The sequence below is a fragment of the Mustela nigripes genome, chromosome 2, assembly GCF_022355385.1.
Source record: "Mustela nigripes isolate SB6536 chromosome 2, MUSNIG.SB6536, whole genome shotgun sequence".
Lineage (NCBI taxonomy): Eukaryota > Metazoa > Chordata > Mammalia > Carnivora > Mustelidae > Mustela > Mustela nigripes.
Window position 1 is genome coordinate 62,334,721 of NC_081558.1, and position 19,426 is coordinate 62,354,146.

The following is a 19,426-nucleotide window of genomic DNA, read 5'->3' on the forward strand; positions in this document are numbered from 1 at the left end:
TTTTATTTCCGAAGCTGGGGGGCTGAGGATAGAACCTCAGAGCTGGTGGGGTGACATGTATTTCTCGTCGTAAGAGCCTTGGCCACGGAGCCGCAGGGTGCAGGCCTTCTCACCGAGCATGCCTTCCACCACAAGCGTGGATTCATACAGCATGCTGCTCCTGTGTGGGTGAGGGTCACTCGCTGAGGTTAGAAAGGGGGCCCTGGCCTTTGGGAAGGCTGGGAGAGGCTGGTACCTGGCAGTGAAGAAAACTTGGAGGGTGATGGTATTTGGGGGCCCGTTGACCAGTCGTGCCTCCAGTAGCCCGCTATTTGGAGATACCCTGAATGCTGCAGCATCCTTGTCTGGCTCCTGCTGGCCTGCCCCAAAGGAAGGGAGCACACAAGAACATAGGCAGCTCCGTGTGCTGCCCCAGAGAGCCCCCCCTCCCCGCAGCTCAGGTGAGCCCTTCTGGTCCAGCTCAGTGCCACGGGGTAAGGCTACCCTGGAATCACTTGGGATCTGGGAACCGGCCATGGGTGGCCATGGGGCACCCTGGGTGGTGCCAGCCTGCAGGGGACATGGAGGGCAGGTACAGCCTACCCATAAGCACAGCCCAGTAGCTCCGACAGCCACTCAGGTTCATGAGGTAGACCTCCTGGACCTGTCCCTGGTTAACAAAGCAGGTCCCGAAGTCCACCCAGCTGGTGGAAAGCTGCAGCTCAGGCACGGCCACTGTGGCCCTCAGGGGCACCACCTGGGGGACAGAGCCTGGAATGTAGGGCCCTCATCCCCTCCGTCTGGGCTCCAGGCCAGGGACTCAGGGATGCCAGGCCCTGTTGACCCCAAGTCCTGACGCTTCGAAGGAGCACACTGGCACCAGCATCTAAAACCAGGGCTGTTGGGGGTCTGTGCCGATAAGGGGTCCCGAAGACGCTATCTGCTCTCCCTCTACCTCCCGTCCCCTGCCCTGATCAAGCCCTGTGGTTTCTGCTCCCTGGTTAGGCCGCCCTCCCACTCTGCCTCCATCCCCTGGGGGCCCAAGGGCCAGCCCTCTGCTCCTCCTGGGCTCTGGGCCATCTAACCTCTTCCCTTGGCCTTGGGCCCCACCTGTGTGCTCACCTGCCCAAGCTGCTGGGGGTCCCCCCACATCTGCCTCAGGCACTGCCATACACACCTCATCACCTCAGCCTTCCCCACCCCCAACCCCCGAGGCCCAGCAGCCACCCAAGGACCGGGCTGGAGGGCCTCCCTGGTCACAAACGGTTTCTTCCTCCGCTCCGGCCTCCCTAGAATCCACCCCTTAGGCTATTCCTTTCTGTTTCCCGCCTGGACCTTCCCGCTGGGAGGCTTCATAGGCCACATGCCTCCTCCAGGAAGCCTTCCTTATTTCCCACCCTCCAGCACCTCACCTGGTTCTGTGCTGAGACCGGTAAGGAAGGATGACCCTCCTCTCTCCAGGGAAAGGCCTCTTCTGGGGCAGACCAGGCCCTGGAGGCGAGGGATGGGGCTCCTCACTTCTGAAGACCTGGAGGGGTCTTTCCCCCTCTGACCCAGGAGAGTGGAGTCGGGCCCATTTCTGTCCTCTCAGACATGGGGTGCCTGGGACTGACCTGAGTGGTCTGGTTGGCGTACTCCAGGAGCAGGTTCTGAGTGAACACCATCTCCTTCTCCCCGCTGGCGCGCTGCTCAATGTCCACCCCAGGCAGCATCTGGTCAGCCGGCAGCTTCTGATAGGAGAGCAGCTCCAGGGACAGCGAGAAGGACACGTTCACCTGAGCCACGTGAGCCAGCCGGTCACCCGAGGCTGCCGGAGGCAGGCGGCAGCTTCCCCTCCCCCGGGAGCTCCAGCCTCTCCCTCCATGGCCCCCACTGCCCAGCAAGGCCCCATTTCAGCATCTGCCCACACCCAGCCCACAGGGTTGGCCCAGACTGAGCATGACCAGGGCTGTGGGTGTGGGATGAAGAGTGGGGAGACATGGAAACTGAGGAGGGGCAGCAACAGGGTGTGGGGGGCTGGCTGGTCAGGGAGGGGCTGTAGAGCAGAATGCCAGGGCTCTGCTTGGGCACAGGGTCAGGCGCAGTGGTATTTGCCGAGATCAAATGCTCCTGCCAAGAGTAGTGGCTCAGGCATGGGCAGGACTGGGTGAAGAGGACAGTGGAGAAATGAATTTGGGCTAGAACTCTGATCAGGACCAGATGCCTGGGTCAGCACATGGAGGGTCAGAAGTCCTACCGTTACAAAATGTCCTCTCTCTGAGAGACCAGGGGCTCCCAGAGGCATTTTAGAGGGACCTTTACTCGATGACAGCCTGTGGTTTCATGGGTGCCCTGTTGGGACAGGACCTCTGGCTGTGATTTGGGGCTGCCTCAGTCATACCTTTGAAGAAGGGAGCCAAGGGTGCCCTTCCTCCTCTCTTCTGTAGCAGCTGCCCCCTCCGTGATGAGGTCTGGGGCGGAGGGTTGGGGGGGTCTGTCACCTAGCACAGCACCTGGCACGTGGCAGGCACTCAGCACACGTGCACGGAAGTACATGGTTTGGAAGAGCGGATATGACCGCTCACGAAAGCTCTGGAGGCGGATGCCATGAGAATGTGAGGTGTTTGGACACTGATGTGGACTAGTGCGGGATGGCGGTGTGCACACGTCTGTCTACACATGTGCATGTGTGTGTGAGGAAGGTGACCTCCGGCCCAGGTGACGGCCTGCAGAGCCCCCACTGACCAGCATGTTCTCCTGCGGGTAGAGCACCAGCTGCTTGCTGGCTGTGGCTTGCTCTTCCTCACCGCCCCTCGCCTGGCCAGGAGCTCTGCGGCTGCGGCTGGCCCCTTCCTGAGAAACGGAGAAGGGCCTGGAGACCAGGAGCCGGAAGTACTGCGGGATTTCAGTGGTATTACTCAGCTTCACATGGTGGGTGGTCACCAGCTCACTCAGCACCTGGGGAGCCACAGAGGTGGGGAGGCCGGGCTGCACTTCTACCCTCCAAGAGCCTGCAGCTCTGGAGTGGAAGCACTCCTGCGGGAGGAGGACCCGGACTGTCAGAGGGCTCACAGGGACCTCTGAGGCCCAAGTGGACTGGCAGGGCCAGGGAGGACAGCACACTCACCCCAGTACAGGGCTGCTCCGGGATGAGATCACTGGCCTGGTGCCAGAACTCCACACCGCCCCCGTAGTCCAGCTCCACGCTTAGCCTGCCAACAAGGAGCACGGCTGGGCCCTGGGCGCCTCCTGGCTGTCCCACTATGCTCACTGGGCCCCAGCCAGCCTTTGCCTGGGCTCTCCCGCTAGCTTCTCCCTTCCATGCCTGTCCTCTTGCTCCCAGAGTGCAGGTGCTCCCCACAAGGGGATCACGGGAGGCCATGGCCACTCACTGTGCGGGCCTCACATAGCTACACAGGTCCAGCTTCCGCGGTCCTGCTGCAAAGTCCTGCAGGCGACGCCTCCTCCCCGGAAGCTCTCTTTCCACCTGTGAGGCCAAGCCTGATTATGGGCTGTCCCTGAGCTGAGGGGCACCATGCCAGCTGGAAGAGGGGGTGGCCGTGGCCCCATCCTGGGCATGGAGGGCTCACCTCATCGTCCAAGCTCATGAAGCCCAGGGCGTAGCCAACACATTCCACCTTGTGCAGGACATCAGGGCCCAGGACCATGGGTGTGAAGGAGATGGAGATGGTGCTGCTGCCCCCTGCAGGGACCACCTGACACGGACAGTAGCCTCAGTGCTGCTCCTGCCCATGGCGCTGGTGCTGCTGCCCCCCAGTGCAGCAGCCCGCCCTCCTCCCCGACTCACCACCTGCTTGGGGCTGATGCAGTACAGGTGGTCAGCGGGCACCCCATCATGCTCCCGCAGAATGACTGAGATGAACTTCTGTGAGACCTTGTTGCTGACACAGGAGCTGTCCTTGGCCTGTCATCAGGGAGTTGTTGGGGCTCACACAGGCTCGAGGCTCACTGGCCCCAGCTCAGCTGCTATCCCACCCCACCCCTCCACCCCTGCTCACAGTCTGGACGGCTTCGTGGCTGGAGTCCGAAGTGTTGGAGGGGCTTGGGGACGAGAAGGAGCTGCTGCTCTCAGGGGTCTCTGGGCACAAGAGGTCATTCCCAGCTTGGTCCCGCAGTGGAAAAGGTGGCCCATAAAACACCAGCAGCTCCACCAGCCGGTCCTCCCTGTCTTCCGGCATGTAGGTCTCCCAGTCTAGGCGGATGTCTGCAGGAGGGAGGGGGAGGGCTGAGGAAGGGGCAGGCGAATCTTCCCTGGACCCCTGCCCCGCTACCCCTACTGGTGCCTATTCTCCCATACACAGGGTGGAGAGGGGTCTCGCCTTCTCCCTAATGCCACTTCAGGCAATTCTTGTTTTGCGAATAGACCACAGGCTGCGTCAGCTGGCTCTGTCAGCCCTACCCTAAGGATCGCAGCAAGCAGGCCCTCGCATCCAAATGTGCTGCTCCAGGTCCTTGGGGCTCTCCCCACAGCCTCCCCAGGCGCTCCAGCCCTTCTCCCTGCTTTCTCCCCTCCATCAGCTCCCACTGCACTCACTTCCTTCCCCAGCTGGGCTCGTCTAGACGCCACCATGTCAACCTCTGTCTTGCCAGGATTCTTATCCCTCCCTACCCCCAGCCTTCTACCCACCTGGCAAAGCCTGACCCTGGAGAACTGAACTGACCCTTGGCCCCACTGTCACGCCTTCCCTGTTCTCTGACACCTGAGCTGCCTGCTGGGCACAGGGCTGCTGGGCACTGGGCTACTGCCAACAGCTCTCCTCCCCAAAGCCCCCACATCAAGAAGGCCCTGAAGTCCCATCGCAACACCCCCATTGCTCGGCAGGTATCTCAGCTATCCCCCTTTCCCTTCCACCTCCGTCTGCCTCCACCCCCTCTCGGGCCAGGCATGCCCAGTCTCCCCACCTTGAACAGTTTCCCACTACCAGACAACCTTTCCAAATCACCTCTGTCCCTCCACAGCACGCTTGTAGGACCCTGTCCACCATCGCCTCCCCCACTCTGCTCTCAGCTACTCCCAAGCTAACATCTGACTCATGGCTAGCCCTGCGGGAGACCTGGCGAACAGGCTTATGCTCCTGAGCTCGTATTTCTTCAAGTTATTACCTTGGCACCTGCCTCTTATACCCACCAAATCCCCCTCACCAAGGCCACCAGTGACCTCCCCCCTCCCACCGAAGTTCAGTAAAGACAGAGAAATGGAGTGTGATGATGAGTCCCAAGGACAAGAAGGGAACCACCAAAACAAAGGAAGGTAGAAGAGAAATTCAAAATTAGACAAAAGGAAAATGACACAAAGTCACAACAAACAAAAGAAAGTAGAAAATGTAAAATCATAAAATAAGTATGTAGACTATTCCTATTAAAAGCTAATGTCAGGTTGGGCTTTTTAAAAGCTCAGCTCTCCATTGTTTACAAAGAAACATATCAAAATGATAAAGGGTAAAAACGGCAAAGGCAAAGATGTGATTCAGTTCTCAAATGCATCTAACAGCTAAGAAGTAAAACTGCTGCAAACACCAGATCTTTCTTTTTAAGCCTGTATTTTTAAGTAACTTCACCCAGTATGGGCCTCAAACTTACAACCCCAAGATCAAGAGGCACAGGCTCTACCAACTGAGCCAACCAGGTACCCCTGGAAATGCCAGGGGATCTTGAAAAAGCCAATTTGAGCAGCGAATTCAGTGCCCCTTTCCTAACTGGCCAGACCCCATGGACAGACGAAGCAGGGACACCATGGACAGATGGAGCAGGAGGGCTGGCATTGCCCTGCTGCACATTCTTTACAGGCACCAAGGAGCTTAAAGTCAGAGCTGCTCGGGCCCGGCCCCTGAAGACTGGCTAAGCCCCCTCGTGGCCCAGCCTTGGGATGCCTGGAACCCTGGTCCACCTCCAGACGGCCAAAGCTTTTCCTGCAGCCCGGATACCCTCCATTCCCATACGCTTCCCCAGGCCCAGCTGGTTCGTCCTGCCTCCTGGATGCAGCCTGGATGCCCCCATTCGATACTCCAGCAGTCCCCCTCAACGCACTCAACCTGACCACGGCACCCCACCAGCACAGTGCTGTGCTGTCCTATTCCCTCTGGGTCCCCAGCAACTTGTACAACACCTGGCTATGGCTCAGGTAGTGCGGGCTGAAGGGATTGGAAAGGTGTCCCCCACCAGTGTCTGTCCTTGTGCAAAGCGAACCTGATGAGAGCAGGGCCCACAGACACTTGGGGCGCCCAGGGGTGAGTAAGGGCACGTCCTGTCCTAGCTCATGGAAGCGGCTATCTCTGACAACCCCCAACCAGCAGGTCACTCCCCACCTTGGCCCTCAGGGGCCTCCCTCAGTAACCACAGGCCACCTGGACTCCTGGGTTAGAGGGTCATCAGCCTCCCTCCAGTGCCATTGTCCTCCAGCCTCGCCCACCACATGGCAGGACTTGTCAGGAGAGTCCCAGTTTTCTCCCGAAAGCCTCTCACCACAGGGGCTGGAATTATTCAAGCGAAGGATTCGGGTGACTGTGTCCCCTCCGGAGACCTGGGTGCCGAACCTGGAGGCAAGAGACCAGGCTCAGCGCCACCACAGCAGGCACACACAGCGCAGGCAGGGCTGGAACTGGGGCCTAGGCACAGAGGAGGCCCGCAGCGGTGGTGGATCCTGAAGTCACGGAGACCTAGCTAGGGCTGGAGGCCTTCCCTTGCAGCGCCCAGCAAGCACGACCCAGGGCTGCTCAGTGCCTTGGTAGCACCCCCTCCCTGCCCCACATCTCCCGACAGATCCCCACTCGTGGTGTGTGGGGCCCAGGGTCTGGCACGGCCCTCAGACCACCCTGACTACTGGCTACTCCTCTCCCCAACTCCCCCAAGCCCTGTGCAGACAGAAGCCATGGCCTCAGAGGCCTCTCCCTTCCCAGGCAGTCCTGTCCTGGGGCTTTCTTGCTGGGTGGTGCCACGAAGCCTTGGGCCTCTTGAAGAGCAACAAGGTCAGCATGTGGAGCCAGGGTGATGGCCAGAGGGTCTCAAAGGTTGGGGGGATGAGGCCGGTGGGGTCACCTGATGACTGGTTCCTTCTGTAGCTGGTCAGTGGTATAGTAGGTGGTCCTCTGGGAGCTGATGGGGCAGCCCACCACTGCCATGTGCACTGGGATGACTGCTGGTGGCAAGTCCCCCACCTGCAAATGCACACCAGTTCTGGGTCCCTCTTGTCCCCTGCCCTGGCAGTCCCTGGCTCCCCATGCACCCCCGCCCCGTTCAAAGCCATCCCTCCAACTGAACAACAGACAGAGTTTGCCCTTCTGCACTGAGCTAGGAACTCCTTGTTGGATCATCTGTTATTTGTCCTTGTGCAGAAGGACCCCACAGGAACCCATGCACAGCAGGCGCCCCTTTCAGGCGGAATGAGTGAGAGACGGGCAAATGGGAGAATGAGTGGCTGCACCAAGGGCTAGGTGACATGTGGCTCTGGGAGGCTGTTACTGCTGCGCCACACTCACGCTCCTTCAGGTCTCGAGTCCTGGCCCAAGTAGGCAGCCTGTCAGATTCCTCTGCCCTCCTCAGTGTGCCCAGCCTCAGGGGACCCCGTGGGAAAAGTTATGAAATGGTCTGCTCCCGAGAACCATTCCCTCCTGAATCCCTGTGGTTGCTGGGGATGCGAATGCCCATCCCAAGCTCACGGGCATTGTCCTCCAACCAGGAGAGATCCAAGAGGCTAAGGGGCTGGAGCTGGGGGAGGGAGAGGCTGAAGGTGAGGCCGGGCTCAGGCTTACCGTGCAGATGAGGTTGTCCCAGTACTCGCCCCACATGTTCGCATAGCCTGCGATGTCGATGCTTAGCTGCTGGTGGGCCCCCAGCATGCCCTGAGAAATGTGGGGAAAGAAGGCAGCTCCTTTCCCGTGAGACAACACGCTTTCCATAAAATCTGGGTGATAACCAGGAATGGGATTCAGGACGGCAGGGCAAGAAGGAGGTCCAAACCCTCAGGAGTTAGCCAAGCACTATACCAGATAAGCCAGTCCATAGCCCAGACGCTCCTCCCAAGAGGCCAGAATGCAGCAGGCAGCCTCCTTCACCTCTCAGGGGCCAGGCCCCCAGGAGAGCCCACCCTTCTGAGTCAACACGCATCCCAAATCCAAACCAGACCCTGTCCATGGGCTGTATGTCTTAGCCATGAGATGGCCCCATTCAAAAAGGGTATACTGTCAGGCAGGGGGCCATGGCTATCTTAGAGATCTTGCTAGAAAAGACACTGACATGGGGTCTGTGACCAGGGTCCCCTCCCTGCAGCAGGTGGCCCAGCCCCTGAAAAGGCCCCAGGAAACACTGCTCGGGCCCACCATGGGGCTCTTACTCAGCTGCTCTCGCTTGGCCAAGTGTTCTCGAATCCGAGATGTCTTCAGCAGGGCAGGGGGCATGTTGGGGCTTCACCAGACAGGACACAGAAAGAGCAGTAAGTCATCAGGGCTGTTCCCCAGAGCTGAGCCATGCTCCCGGCAACTAGCATCCTACCAGGAGCCCAGTGGAGGAAGGCAGCTCGGCCTGCTCCTCCCAGGGAAGAGGTCAGGTCTGTACACCTCCCTCTCTGGTCTTGGCACCTGCTATACCCCCACCACCCAAAGCCCTGTGGGTAGGCCACCTGCCAGCCCAGGGACTGCCTTCCAAGAAACACAGAAGGGCGCTAGGGTAGAGACCTCTTACCCCCAGGATCTGTCCTGCCGACCCTGGATACCAACCCAGCGCAGACTCATCTCTTGCCCAGCCTTCTACAAAAGACCCTGTTTCCAGTCTTTCCTGATGACATCTGTCCAGCATCAAGTATCCACTAGCTTTACTGGACTGGGAAAGTTAATGGCTTACAAACCATGAGTGGCTCCCCACCACCCGTGGCAGTGGTTTTGAAGTTGGGCCCTCCTGCCTTAGGGGACGGAGTGGTGAGGGGTTTGCTCTGGTGTGCTGGTAAATTGCCAATTTCTGTGGCGTAAAACCTTCCCCAGGCTGACGTCCAGCTACAGATTTGCAGATGCCTCACTGTGATATCTCTGACTTCACAGCTCCATCGGCTGCCAGGAACTTCTCCCTCACCTACTGGCCTGAACCGCCTCATCTACCAGGAGCCCCCTCCAGTCCCCCAGCACAGCCCCAGCATCTCCCAAAGGTCCCCGCAGAGTCTGGGAGATGGGTGCTGCGAGATGTTTCTCTACATTTCTCCACGTATCCTTGTGAAAACACACCTTTCTCACTCCTCACACCACACAGCCTCGGGCCTCCTTAGCTACACAGATGCTTAACGGCAACCCCGCCAGGCCCCATGCTCCCTGGGGACTGCCCCTGAGAGAAACCAGACTTACAGGCTGGCCTTCTGGGTCAGGCTGTTCTGGGGACTCCCGAAGTACTCAAACTGGAGGGTGAAAGGTGTCTGGATCGGGGAGTGGTTGGTCAGGATGAGCCGGCAGCTCATGCGGGTCCTCAGAGGCACCGTCGAGCCGAAGTCAAGGCGGAGCTCCTCCAGGCGGTCTGGACACAGCTCCATGCTGGGCACACTGGCCCGGGCCCAGGGCACTGGTTACATGCCGCCCTCAGGCCTGCCCAGAGAGCCCGCTGGGATGGGAGTGTGAGAGCCACCTACGCACTAGGTTTTGCCCTTGGACTGCCTCCCGTGAAGCTGCTGGCCCACAGGCACATCCTTCTTGTCAGCTCGTGAGACCAGGAGGGGCCTCAACCACAAACCCTCTCTGACCAGGGGTGACTGGCCTTGTGTGGGAGAGCCCAAGCTGCCTACAGCCCTGTCCCCTGCACCTCCCACCAGCCTGGACGCCATGTCTCCAGGTGTGTGGGGAAAGACCACACGGAGGGCAGGGTTTGGGTAGAGAGACCTGCTCCAGAGAGGTGTGGGTGGGGGGGGTGGCACAATAATACTGTGGCCCTTTCCTGGCCACAGGAGTCATCTGGGAGTAGGTGCTAGTCCTCTGTGTGGTTGCTTCAACCCTCAGGCCCTGGCCCCAGCCCTGGGTTCACCTGCTGCCAGAGTCCTCCATAGAGATGGCAATAGCCACCTGCAGTCCCTGGGGCTTCCCAGAAATGCCCAGAACCAGTGGCTCCTTCATGCCTGACACGGTACAAGGGAAGGCCAGATCAATCAGCTCTTCCTATAAGAAAGCGCACCAAGGGCACATCACTACCCATAAGTGCCTGGACTGGGCCCCAGATGATCTTGCCTAGAAGAGGTGGTTGCTATGGGGCCCTCAGCACAAAGGCCTTGACCTCTGTCTAGTCTCCACTCTGTGAAAGGTCTCTCCAGTCCCTCCAGTGAGCCACCATTCACAGGTCCAGCCTGACATTCCACACCTTCCTCAGGGCTCCTGGCTGAGTCTGCTCCAAATATCTGTGCATAGCCCCATGAAGGGAGACCCTCCAGGTGGGCCTCTGGAGAAGCCACACACTTATTCTGATGAAGCTGTTCCCACAGAAATCAAGCCCAACCCAAGTGAGGTTTGTTCCATGTCTGTATCTATCTGCCTATCACTCTAGTGCTCAGATTCAGCTGAGAAAGTCCACCATCTCCAGGTTTGCCAGGGAGAAATGGGACTGGGTCTGCAAGCCTCTGCAAGGAAGAAGTCTCTCTTCTCACCAGAACCACAAACGGCCAGCAACCCCCAACCAAGTCCTGAGCATATTCTGCCCCGAGGGACTTCCTGTGGGCCATGCCAGGGAGCAGCTGTGCCTTTCTTCTGGGAAGGCGGCCACCGGCTAACCTCTCCCAGTAGCACCCAGCACAGGGCCTGCTGTGAGCAGCAGCTCTGCTCTGCATCTCTGGGCAAATTGGAAAGGCGGGCCCACGTACGGCTGCAGAAGAAGGGAAGGGTAAAGCTAGTACCAAAGGCTGGACGTGGCCAGTGGGTTTGAGGGCACATTCAGGCCTGCTCTAGGCTTCGGGACTTTGTATCCCTAGAGAGCAGGCCTAACAGGAATGGGGACCCCAGGCGCAAAGGCAAGAAATCTCTTGCCCTCTTAGAGGAGTGGGGTTTGGGGCGGACCTCCCTGCCGGCACATAGTTCCGGGGAACCTTCGTAGTACCTCAGGCCTCCTCCCCACCTTATTCACCTGGGTATGTGCAGTCAACTCCAGGTTGAGCTGGCGCTCCTCACTGGGACCCAGGGTGCCCCGTCTAGGGGAGATCTTTGCTGTGCAGACGCTTGCTTGGCGCCCTAGCAGCTGGCAGACAAAGGGCCTCTTGTCACATGCTAGATTCCCAGCATTGACCTGGTGTCCAGACAGTGCTTAGTCCTGGGGCACACTCTGGTGGAGGCTGGCAGTCTGGGGGCCCACGGCAGGGCCAGAAAGGGCTGTGCGCTCACTGGTGGGGATAAACCACTCTTCCCTTCGCCTCCCCTCCCCAACCCTGGGCAACTTCCCACCTGTCAGGAGTTGCCTGGACTAAGCTAGCTGCCCTGGGAGGCCTAGAGTGATGGTGAGCAGAAGACAGCTGCCTTGGAGGCACAGGACACGGCCCCACCTCCCACAACATGCAAAGGAAACTCCACAGTGAGCCCCAACTAGTGGGGCTCCCAACAGCGTGGGGACCAGTCATGGGCTATGCTGGCCGGGAGCCCTGGCTGTGTGCTCCAGAGACTCCTTCTCAGGTAGGGGGGAAATGGAATTCCCCGGAGGCAGGGCAAGGAAAAACCAGACCAGATGTGCTGCTCCTTCAAGGAACCCAGCATGTCAGATCACCCTGGGGCAAGGGGCAGGCTGCAGAAGAGAAGTGAGACTCTGTTCTGGGGAGCACCTTGGGGGGCAACTGCAGGCAAGACCCGCTCCACATGGGCCTCTGGTGCTGAGGACTGCAGATCTGGTGCTCAACAGCGCAAGTTCACTCACCTTGCCCCAGTGGAACTGGGTAGGCAGGAGGGTGCCATTGATGAGTGTGATGGTTGTCTTGGTAGGCACGCCCAGGTAGAGGTTCGTGACTTCCATGTGGCTGCTTTGCAGGTACACGTGGGGCTCCTGTACTTCAGCATACACAGGAAGATAACTGGAACACAAGGAAGTAAGAAGTATACTGATTAGAGGAGAAGAAACAAAACCATCCCTATTTGCAGATGACATGATGGTCCATGTGGAAAATCCCGAGATGATTGTATTTTAAAAACTTCTTAAAAAACAAAAACAACAACAGCTATAACAACCTCCCACAATTATTGAGTCAGGAAAGCAATGAGGTTCAAATTCACATTTTTTGTATGCTAACCATGAACGTGTGGACATAGGAATTAAAAATACAATGTTATTTATAATTGCTCAGAAACACTGAAATACTTAGATGTAAATCAATAAAACCTATACAAGATTTATATGCTGGCAATTACAAAATGCAGGTGAAATTAATCAAAGATTTAATAAAAGGAGAGATGAACTATATTCATGGATTAGAAGACTCAACATAGTAGAGATGTCAATTCTCCACAAATTAATCTATAGGTTTAACATAATTCTTAGGAAAAATCCCAGAAAGGATTTTTGTAAATATAGACAAGCTCATTATAAAATTTATATGGAAAGACAAAGGACATAGAATAACTAAAGAAATTTTTAAAAAGAAGAATAAAATAAGAAATTGCTGTATTAGGTGTTGAGACTTTATGGCTACAGTAATCAAGTTAGTGAACCGTTGGTGATGAGATACACACACAGACCAACAGAACAATATAGAAAATCTAGACATACATCCACTCCAATCCTTCACAAACTCTTAAATGACAGAGAAGGGGAGTGAATACTTCCAGACTCATTCCAAAATGTATTACTCTTGTAACAAAACCAGACAAAGACATCACAGAATACCACCGACCAATATCTCTTATGGCTACAGATACAAAAATCCTCAATAAAATACCAGGAACCCCAATCCAGCAACATATAAAAAGGATCATACACTGACCAAACGGGATTTTTTTTTTTAAAGATTTTATTTATTTATTTGGCAGACAGAAATCACAAGTAGGCAGAGAGGCAGGCAGAGAGAGAGGAGGAAGCAGGCTCCCCACGGAGCAGAGAGCCCGATGCGGGGCTCGATCCCAGGACCCTGGGATCATGACCTGAGCTGAAGGCAGAGGCTTAGCCCACTGAGCCACCCAGGCGCCCCCCAAAAAGGATTTTTTAAAAGAATGCAAGGTTGGTTTTAACATCCAAAAGTCAATGTAAAACACCATGCCCAATGCACACCAAGGACGAAAAGGACAAAAAGGACATGAACATTTCAATAAATGCTGAAAAAAACCTTCAAGGAAATCTAACATTCTTTCAATGAGAAAAACAATCAACGAACTAGGCATAGGAGGGAACTTCCTCAACCTGATAAAGGACATCTACAAAAAGCCAAGAGCTAACATCATTAACAGTGAAAGATTGAGTGCTTTCTTTTTAAGATGGAGAACAAGACAAGAATATCTACTTCTGCATCTTTTATTCAACACTGTACTGGAGTATTAGGTCCATTAAGCAGAAAAAAGAAATAAAAAACATCCAGATTGGACAAGAAGAAGTAAAATTATCTCTATACATGGATGACACAATCTTCTACTTAGAGAACTATTAGAAATAATAATGAATTCAGCAAGGTTGCATGATACAAGATCAATGAACAAAAATATTTTTATTTCTATAAAGTAGCAATGAATATTCATAAAATAAAATTAAGAAAACCAGTCTATTTCCAAAAGCACCAAAAATGATATATAAGAATAACCTTAACAAAAGAAGTAGATTTATACACTGAAAATGCCAAAACATCATAAAAGAAAAAAGACCTAAATAAATGGAAAGACATTTCATGTTCACAGATAAGAAGACTTAATATGGTTAAGCTGAACACACTCCCCAAACTGACCAACAGATCCAGTACACTCCCTATTAAAATTCCAGCTGGCTATTTGCCATAAGTGATAAGCTAATCCTATAACTCCTAGAAAATTCTGAGGACCCGAAATAGCAAAAACAATCTTGAAAAAGAAAAAAGTTGGAGAATTCACATTTCCTGATTCCAAAACTTACTACCAAGCCACAATAATCAAGAAAATGTGTTAACTACCATAAGAATAATTATATAGATCAATGGAACAGAGTTGACAAGCCATAAATAAATCTTCACATGTATAGTCAATTGATTTTTAAGATTTTATTTTTTTTAAGCAATCTCTACACCCAGTGTGGGGCTCAAATTTACAACCCTGAGATCAAGAGTCACGTGACCCACTGAATGAGCCAGCCAGGGGCCCCTAGTCAACTGATTTTGACAAGGGTGCCAAGATAAGTCAATGGGTAGGGAACAGTGTTCTTAAAAAATGGTGCTAAGGGGCGCCTGGGTGGTTCTGACTCCTGATTTTGGCTCAGGTCATGATGTAAGGGTCCTGGGATCAAGCCCAACAGCTGGGATCCCTGCTCAGTGGGGAGTCTGCTTCTTCCTCTGCCTGCTGCCCCTCCCCCTGCTCTCCCACTCACTCTCTCCCAAATACATAAATCTTTTTTTCTTTTTTTTTAAATGGTGCTGGCACAACCGGTTATCTGCATAGAAAAGAATGAAGCTGGATCCCTTCCTCATACCATACACAAAAGTTAACTCAAAACAGATTAGAGACCTAACTGCAGGAGTCCAAACTACAAAACTCCTAGAAGAAAATCTTAGTGACATGAGATCAGGCAATGATTTATTTTTTTAAAAGATTTAAAAATTTTTATTTTTAAAGATTTTATTTCTTTATTTGACAAACAGAAAGAGCACAAGCAGGGGAAGCAGCAGGCAGTGGGAGTATGAGAAGCAGACTCCCCAATGAGCAGGAAGCCCAATGCAGGGCTCAATCCTAGGAATCCCGGGTTCATGACCTGAGCTGAAGGCAGACACTTAACAGACTGAGCCACCCAGGCGCCCGAAGGCAATGGTTTTTTAGATATGACCTCAAAAGCACAAGCTACAAAAGAGAAAAATGAAGTGGACTTCATGGAAATTAAGAATTTTTAGGCTTTGCAGTATACCATCAAGAAAGTGAAAGGATATTCCTCAGAATGGGAGAAAATATTTGAAAATCATATACCTAGCATATATTCATATCTAGACTATATGAAGAACACTTACATCTCCATAATAAAAAAAGACAACCCTATTTTTTTAAATTGGGCAAAAATCCCCAGAGACAGTTCTCCAAAAAAGACATACAAAGGGTCAATAAGCACATGAAAGATGCATCAGGAAAAAAAAATCAACCAAATCCTCAATGAAATGTCACTTCACACACACACTGGGACAGCTACCATGAACAGATCACGAGGATGTGGATGGACAGGCCAGCAGGGTGGAGAAGGCGGGAGGCTGGGCCGGGACTGGCCATGATTACACCTGCACCATTATATAATACCCTGGGCCATTTGTGGAAAACTGTAAATAAAGAATAAAGAAGTACATACGATGCTGCTCTAATGAGAAAGAAAAAGAAGGGCGGCTGTGATCAGATTAGCTAATGACACAGAGAACAGACTATTCAAACTCCCTGGAGAGCTCCCCTAACAGCAGAACGGGGCGCGCCTCCGTGGGGAAACAGCTGAGGACTTAACTCAAGGCTGCCTGGAGGTGAGCATGGCCAGTTCAGGGCCCATCCTGCAGGAACCCTGGGCCTCTCAGCTATCCTCGGGAAAAAGAGCCACAGAGCTCCACTTCATTCCTATTTATGGATAAAGGAACGCAAAGATTTTGGTCACTGGCCAGCGTGGGTTGCCTCTTCTGCTGTCTTGGCTGCCTTCCCCAACGGTGGTCCGTCCTCCTCCCGGGTTCAGGTCGCTGGGTACTGACGGCGCTCACGCCCACTCGGCTCCCTAGAAGAGGAGTGCTCTCCACACCTACACCCACTTCCTCAGAAACCGAGACCGCCAGCTGCTCGTGTAAGTCTCCTTCCTCTCACACTCCAGACCCCAACTGGGCAGCCAAGGATTACTTACTGTACAAGAAAACCCACCAAGTGAAGGTGAAGGATCCCAACAGCGACATGAGGAAACAAAGATGACTTTCCTTGGGGGGGATCTGAGATGCTATTGCATCCATAAGACAATAACATATGGCTCTAAAAAGAACAATCTGAGAACAAAAAAGCTTGGAAATTTAAAAATATGACTGCCACGAAGAGGGCATCCACCCAACACTGAATGAGCACCTGGCAAGGCCAAGGACATCTCCCTGAACAAGGAGCGCAAACCCTGAGAGAAAACAAGAAAAATGGTTCAGTTCCTGCCTTACAGATCCAGCAGGCCTGTGATGAGGGAGCAGGAGGCTGGCTGAGGACAAAGCAGGAGCTGGCGCCTTGCACCCCCTCTTCACCCTTTCCCCTCCATAAGTGTAGCATCCCTCAGGCAGCCCTGACTGCCATGAACAATAAGCAAATAGTTAACTTGCAGAGCTCACAATCCTGCTAGACCGGAGTCTCCCTTGGCTTACAAATGTTCTAAATCTCACTAACAAAGACGATTGATAGCAGGATTGTGACACCCCACCAAAAAGTCTCCCAACTATCTTAATGTTAATGGCTGGTCTAAAGACAACATTGATCCAGCAGCAAGGGCAAGGCCTCCGGCAGGCCTGGAACATCCTGGCACCTAGTAGGCCCTCTTTAGCATATGAAAACTCCACTGAAACCTCCCTTCCCCTCACCTTCCCCCAACAGCAGGGTACATAACCTGCCATCCCTCACAACCCGGGGCAGCAGCTCTTCCTGCCCACGGGTCCTGTCCCCGTGCTTTAATAAACCACCATTTTGCACCAAAGATGTCTCAAGAATTCTTTCTTGGTCATCGGCTCCGGACCTCCGCCCACCAAACCTCACCTAGGTTCTAGAACTTCATCAAGTTCCTGCCTTACAGATCCAGCAGGCCTGTGGTGGGCTATAGCCTTCATTGTCTGGAGAACTTTCCCACCAGGCCGACCCTCCCCCTCTGGCACAGGCATGGGGGGAGGGGAGGCATGTGACCCAAAGAGGCCCAGTCAGAGCCGGAGAGAGCCGGTTTCATTTTTCTTGAAGGTTGTTAAGCTGGAAGGAAGTGTGTGGGTCTGAGCCCTAAGTGGCCCCCGCCCCCAGGACCAGAGGCCCCCTGCCCTCAGGGGAGAGAAAGGCAAACAGAGAAACAGAATTAGAGGCGAGGGCAGGGGTGAGGAAGTGGGTAGAGAACCAGAGAGAAGCAGAAGAACGGACCCAGGAAAAGACTGGAGCCCATGGATTCAGCAGGGCAGGAACGCCCAGCTACAGGAGCCAACAGCTTTCCAGTTTTGCTCAAGTTGGTTACATCTGTGTTTCCATTACCTACACCCGGAAACATTCTGATTCAGGCCGGGTCCTTGAAGAACAGGAGATGGGAAAGGAAACCAGGCAGACTTAATAAAAGGCATTCTCCCAGAGGAGAAAGACTTAACCTTGGTATTTAAGGCTCACAAGATGCCACATGGGATCAGTGAGACAGAGTCACACTGAAACCCATGCTGGGTAGAAATGCATTCAAACCGAACGGACACAGGTGGTACTACCCCACCCCCAGCCATCAGGTGGTCACACTTAAAAGTCAGATTCTGTCTGTGGCTGGGAGAGGGTGGGGTAATGGGCAGTCAGTCTCCTGCACTGGAGGTGGAAGGATCCATGAAGATTTAAAATAAGCACTTCAGTGTTTTTCTAGTTTTTCTAGTGTTTTCTAATACCAAATATATGCAGAAATGACTATTATTAACAGCGTAAATATATATACAGTTTAAAGAATTATAAAAAGAGCGCCTGGGTACCACCCTCGCCCAGCTGAAGAATGAATACGATGCTTCAAAATAATTTAGGAGGGGGTGAAGGATAGGAATGAAACAGTATTTGTAGTGATATGATAATTACTGAAGGTAGGTGATGGGTACGTGGAGGCTCATTACACTGCTCTGTTTTTATGTATGTAAGAAATTGTCCACAAGAAAGAAAAGAAGGCAGGCAGGCAGGCAGGGAAGGAGGAAGAAAGAAAGGGAACAGCACCAAAAACCTTGGAGGTGTCCAGTGTGGGCCTCCCAGAAGACAGTGGTATTTGCTCATTTAAACACGTCACAATTTTTGGTGTCCGTTCTCCTGCTGGTGAACGCTGGACGTTTCCAGTTTTTCACGACTATGAACAATGGCGACAAGCATCCGCTGTGAGTGCTCGGCTCCCAGGGCACACGTGTGTGTTTCTCGGGGAGCACCTCTCTGAGGGCTGATGCTGGGTCACAGGGAAAGCACAGTCTTCACTTTACTGGGTGACACAAAGTGCTGCTGTGATTATACTTATTTCTAATCTTTCATCACACAAACTGGAAAGATACACCCTATACTATGACCAGTGGGTTTTCTCTGGGTCATGGAATTCCTTTTCTGTAATTTCCAAATCTGATAGAATAAACAAGTTTCACCACCTTTAAATTCTTTAATGACTCCAAATCCTTCATGGCATACAATATCCATACACTGTGAAGAGGCCTGGAGTGGGCTGTCCTGGCTGTGCCCCACCGCCCCCTTACCTCCAGGCTCCGTTCACCACCTCCAGCTCCAGGACGGTCTGCAGCCGCTGACACTGCTTGGCCTCCAAGGTGATGGTCACTCTGCACTCCCCCAGAGGGTGAATCTGGCCACTTGAGGGCTCAATGTCGAAGGGAGACACCTGATGTGGAGGTCAATCCGGAAGAATGAGGAGAGAGGACACTTGGAATTGCAGAACTGGCAGCTGGGTTGCCCCCAACCAGGGTCGCCCCCAAGCTGCTCTGGCTCTTCAAAGAGGTGCTAGGAGGCAGGACAAAGCAAACAGGGAGAGCAGAGCCCTCGGGATGAAGAGGATAAAGACCAAGTCTCTAAGTAAAGGAGAGGGTCCCTGTGTCCTGGCCCAGATCTGAGCGGTAGAGGACAGAGGGCGTGCCCCCAAGGGGAAAGGGGAGACACACTAGGGCAGGCTCAGTGGCTCTGTGAGGTCTGCCTAGCCCCAGCGATCACACATGGGTCAGGACCCTGATGGCTCTAAGGAAGGCAAACCACCAAGTCACCAGATTGGGGGAAGGGCGATGCTTCCATGACTACCCCCCACCCACAGTTGCCCACTGCAGGCTTGAACCCCTTAGCCTCCATACCAGCCATAGGAAGGGAGAAGAGAAGAGCAAAAGCTTAGGAAGAAGAATGTACCTGGGAGGGGGGCTCTCTATCTTTCTCTTCTGGTCCCAAACCTGCACTGGTCTGACGGAAGGGCCCTGTGGTCACACTTCCCTAGTGAGGGTGTCACTGAACATGGAAAGGTCACACCGAGAAGGGATGCTCTCTCCTCTGTGGTCTCTTCATTCCAGGAGACTGAGACAGTGAGTGCCAGGCCCTGCCTGGAGGGCAGCCTGCCCACACCACAGAGGCCTGCCATCTTCCACCCAGTCTGCCACGTTAGCCAAGGTCAG

The 19,426-nt window shown here is 53.9% G+C and overlaps 1 protein-coding gene across 1 annotated transcript in view; it reads right to left on the reverse strand.

Moving 5' to 3' along the window:
- Nucleotides 1-5: 5 nt before the first annotated feature.
- DLEC1 (DLEC1 cilia and flagella associated protein) overlaps nucleotides 6-19,426 on the reverse strand; it is a 66,930-nt gene continuing 47,509 nt past the window's right edge. Inside the window, exons 19-37 of the mRNA XM_059390555.1 lie at nucleotides 18,515-18,654; nucleotides 11,836-11,989; nucleotides 11,059-11,169; nucleotides 9,973-10,103; nucleotides 9,306-9,497; nucleotides 8,309-8,379; nucleotides 7,728-7,879; nucleotides 7,015-7,133; nucleotides 6,442-6,512; nucleotides 3,978-4,183; nucleotides 3,767-3,883; nucleotides 3,549-3,674; nucleotides 3,351-3,445; nucleotides 3,086-3,170; nucleotides 2,704-2,916; nucleotides 1,593-1,754; nucleotides 583-736; nucleotides 236-359; nucleotides 6-160 (exon numbers count right to left, since the gene is read on the reverse strand). Coding sequence (XP_059246538.1) covers nucleotides 37-160; nucleotides 236-359; nucleotides 583-736; nucleotides 1,593-1,754; nucleotides 2,704-2,916; nucleotides 3,086-3,170; nucleotides 3,351-3,445; nucleotides 3,549-3,674; nucleotides 3,767-3,883; nucleotides 3,978-4,183; nucleotides 6,442-6,512; nucleotides 7,015-7,133; nucleotides 7,728-7,879; nucleotides 8,309-8,379; nucleotides 9,306-9,497; nucleotides 9,973-10,103; nucleotides 11,059-11,169; nucleotides 11,836-11,989; nucleotides 18,515-18,654 — 2,547 coding nt within the window. The 3' untranslated portion in view covers nucleotides 6-36. The remainder of the gene's footprint in view (nucleotides 161-235; nucleotides 360-582; nucleotides 737-1,592; nucleotides 1,755-2,703; nucleotides 2,917-3,085; nucleotides 3,171-3,350; nucleotides 3,446-3,548; nucleotides 3,675-3,766; nucleotides 3,884-3,977; nucleotides 4,184-6,441; nucleotides 6,513-7,014; nucleotides 7,134-7,727; nucleotides 7,880-8,308; nucleotides 8,380-9,305; nucleotides 9,498-9,972; nucleotides 10,104-11,058; nucleotides 11,170-11,835; nucleotides 11,990-18,514; nucleotides 18,655-19,426) is intronic.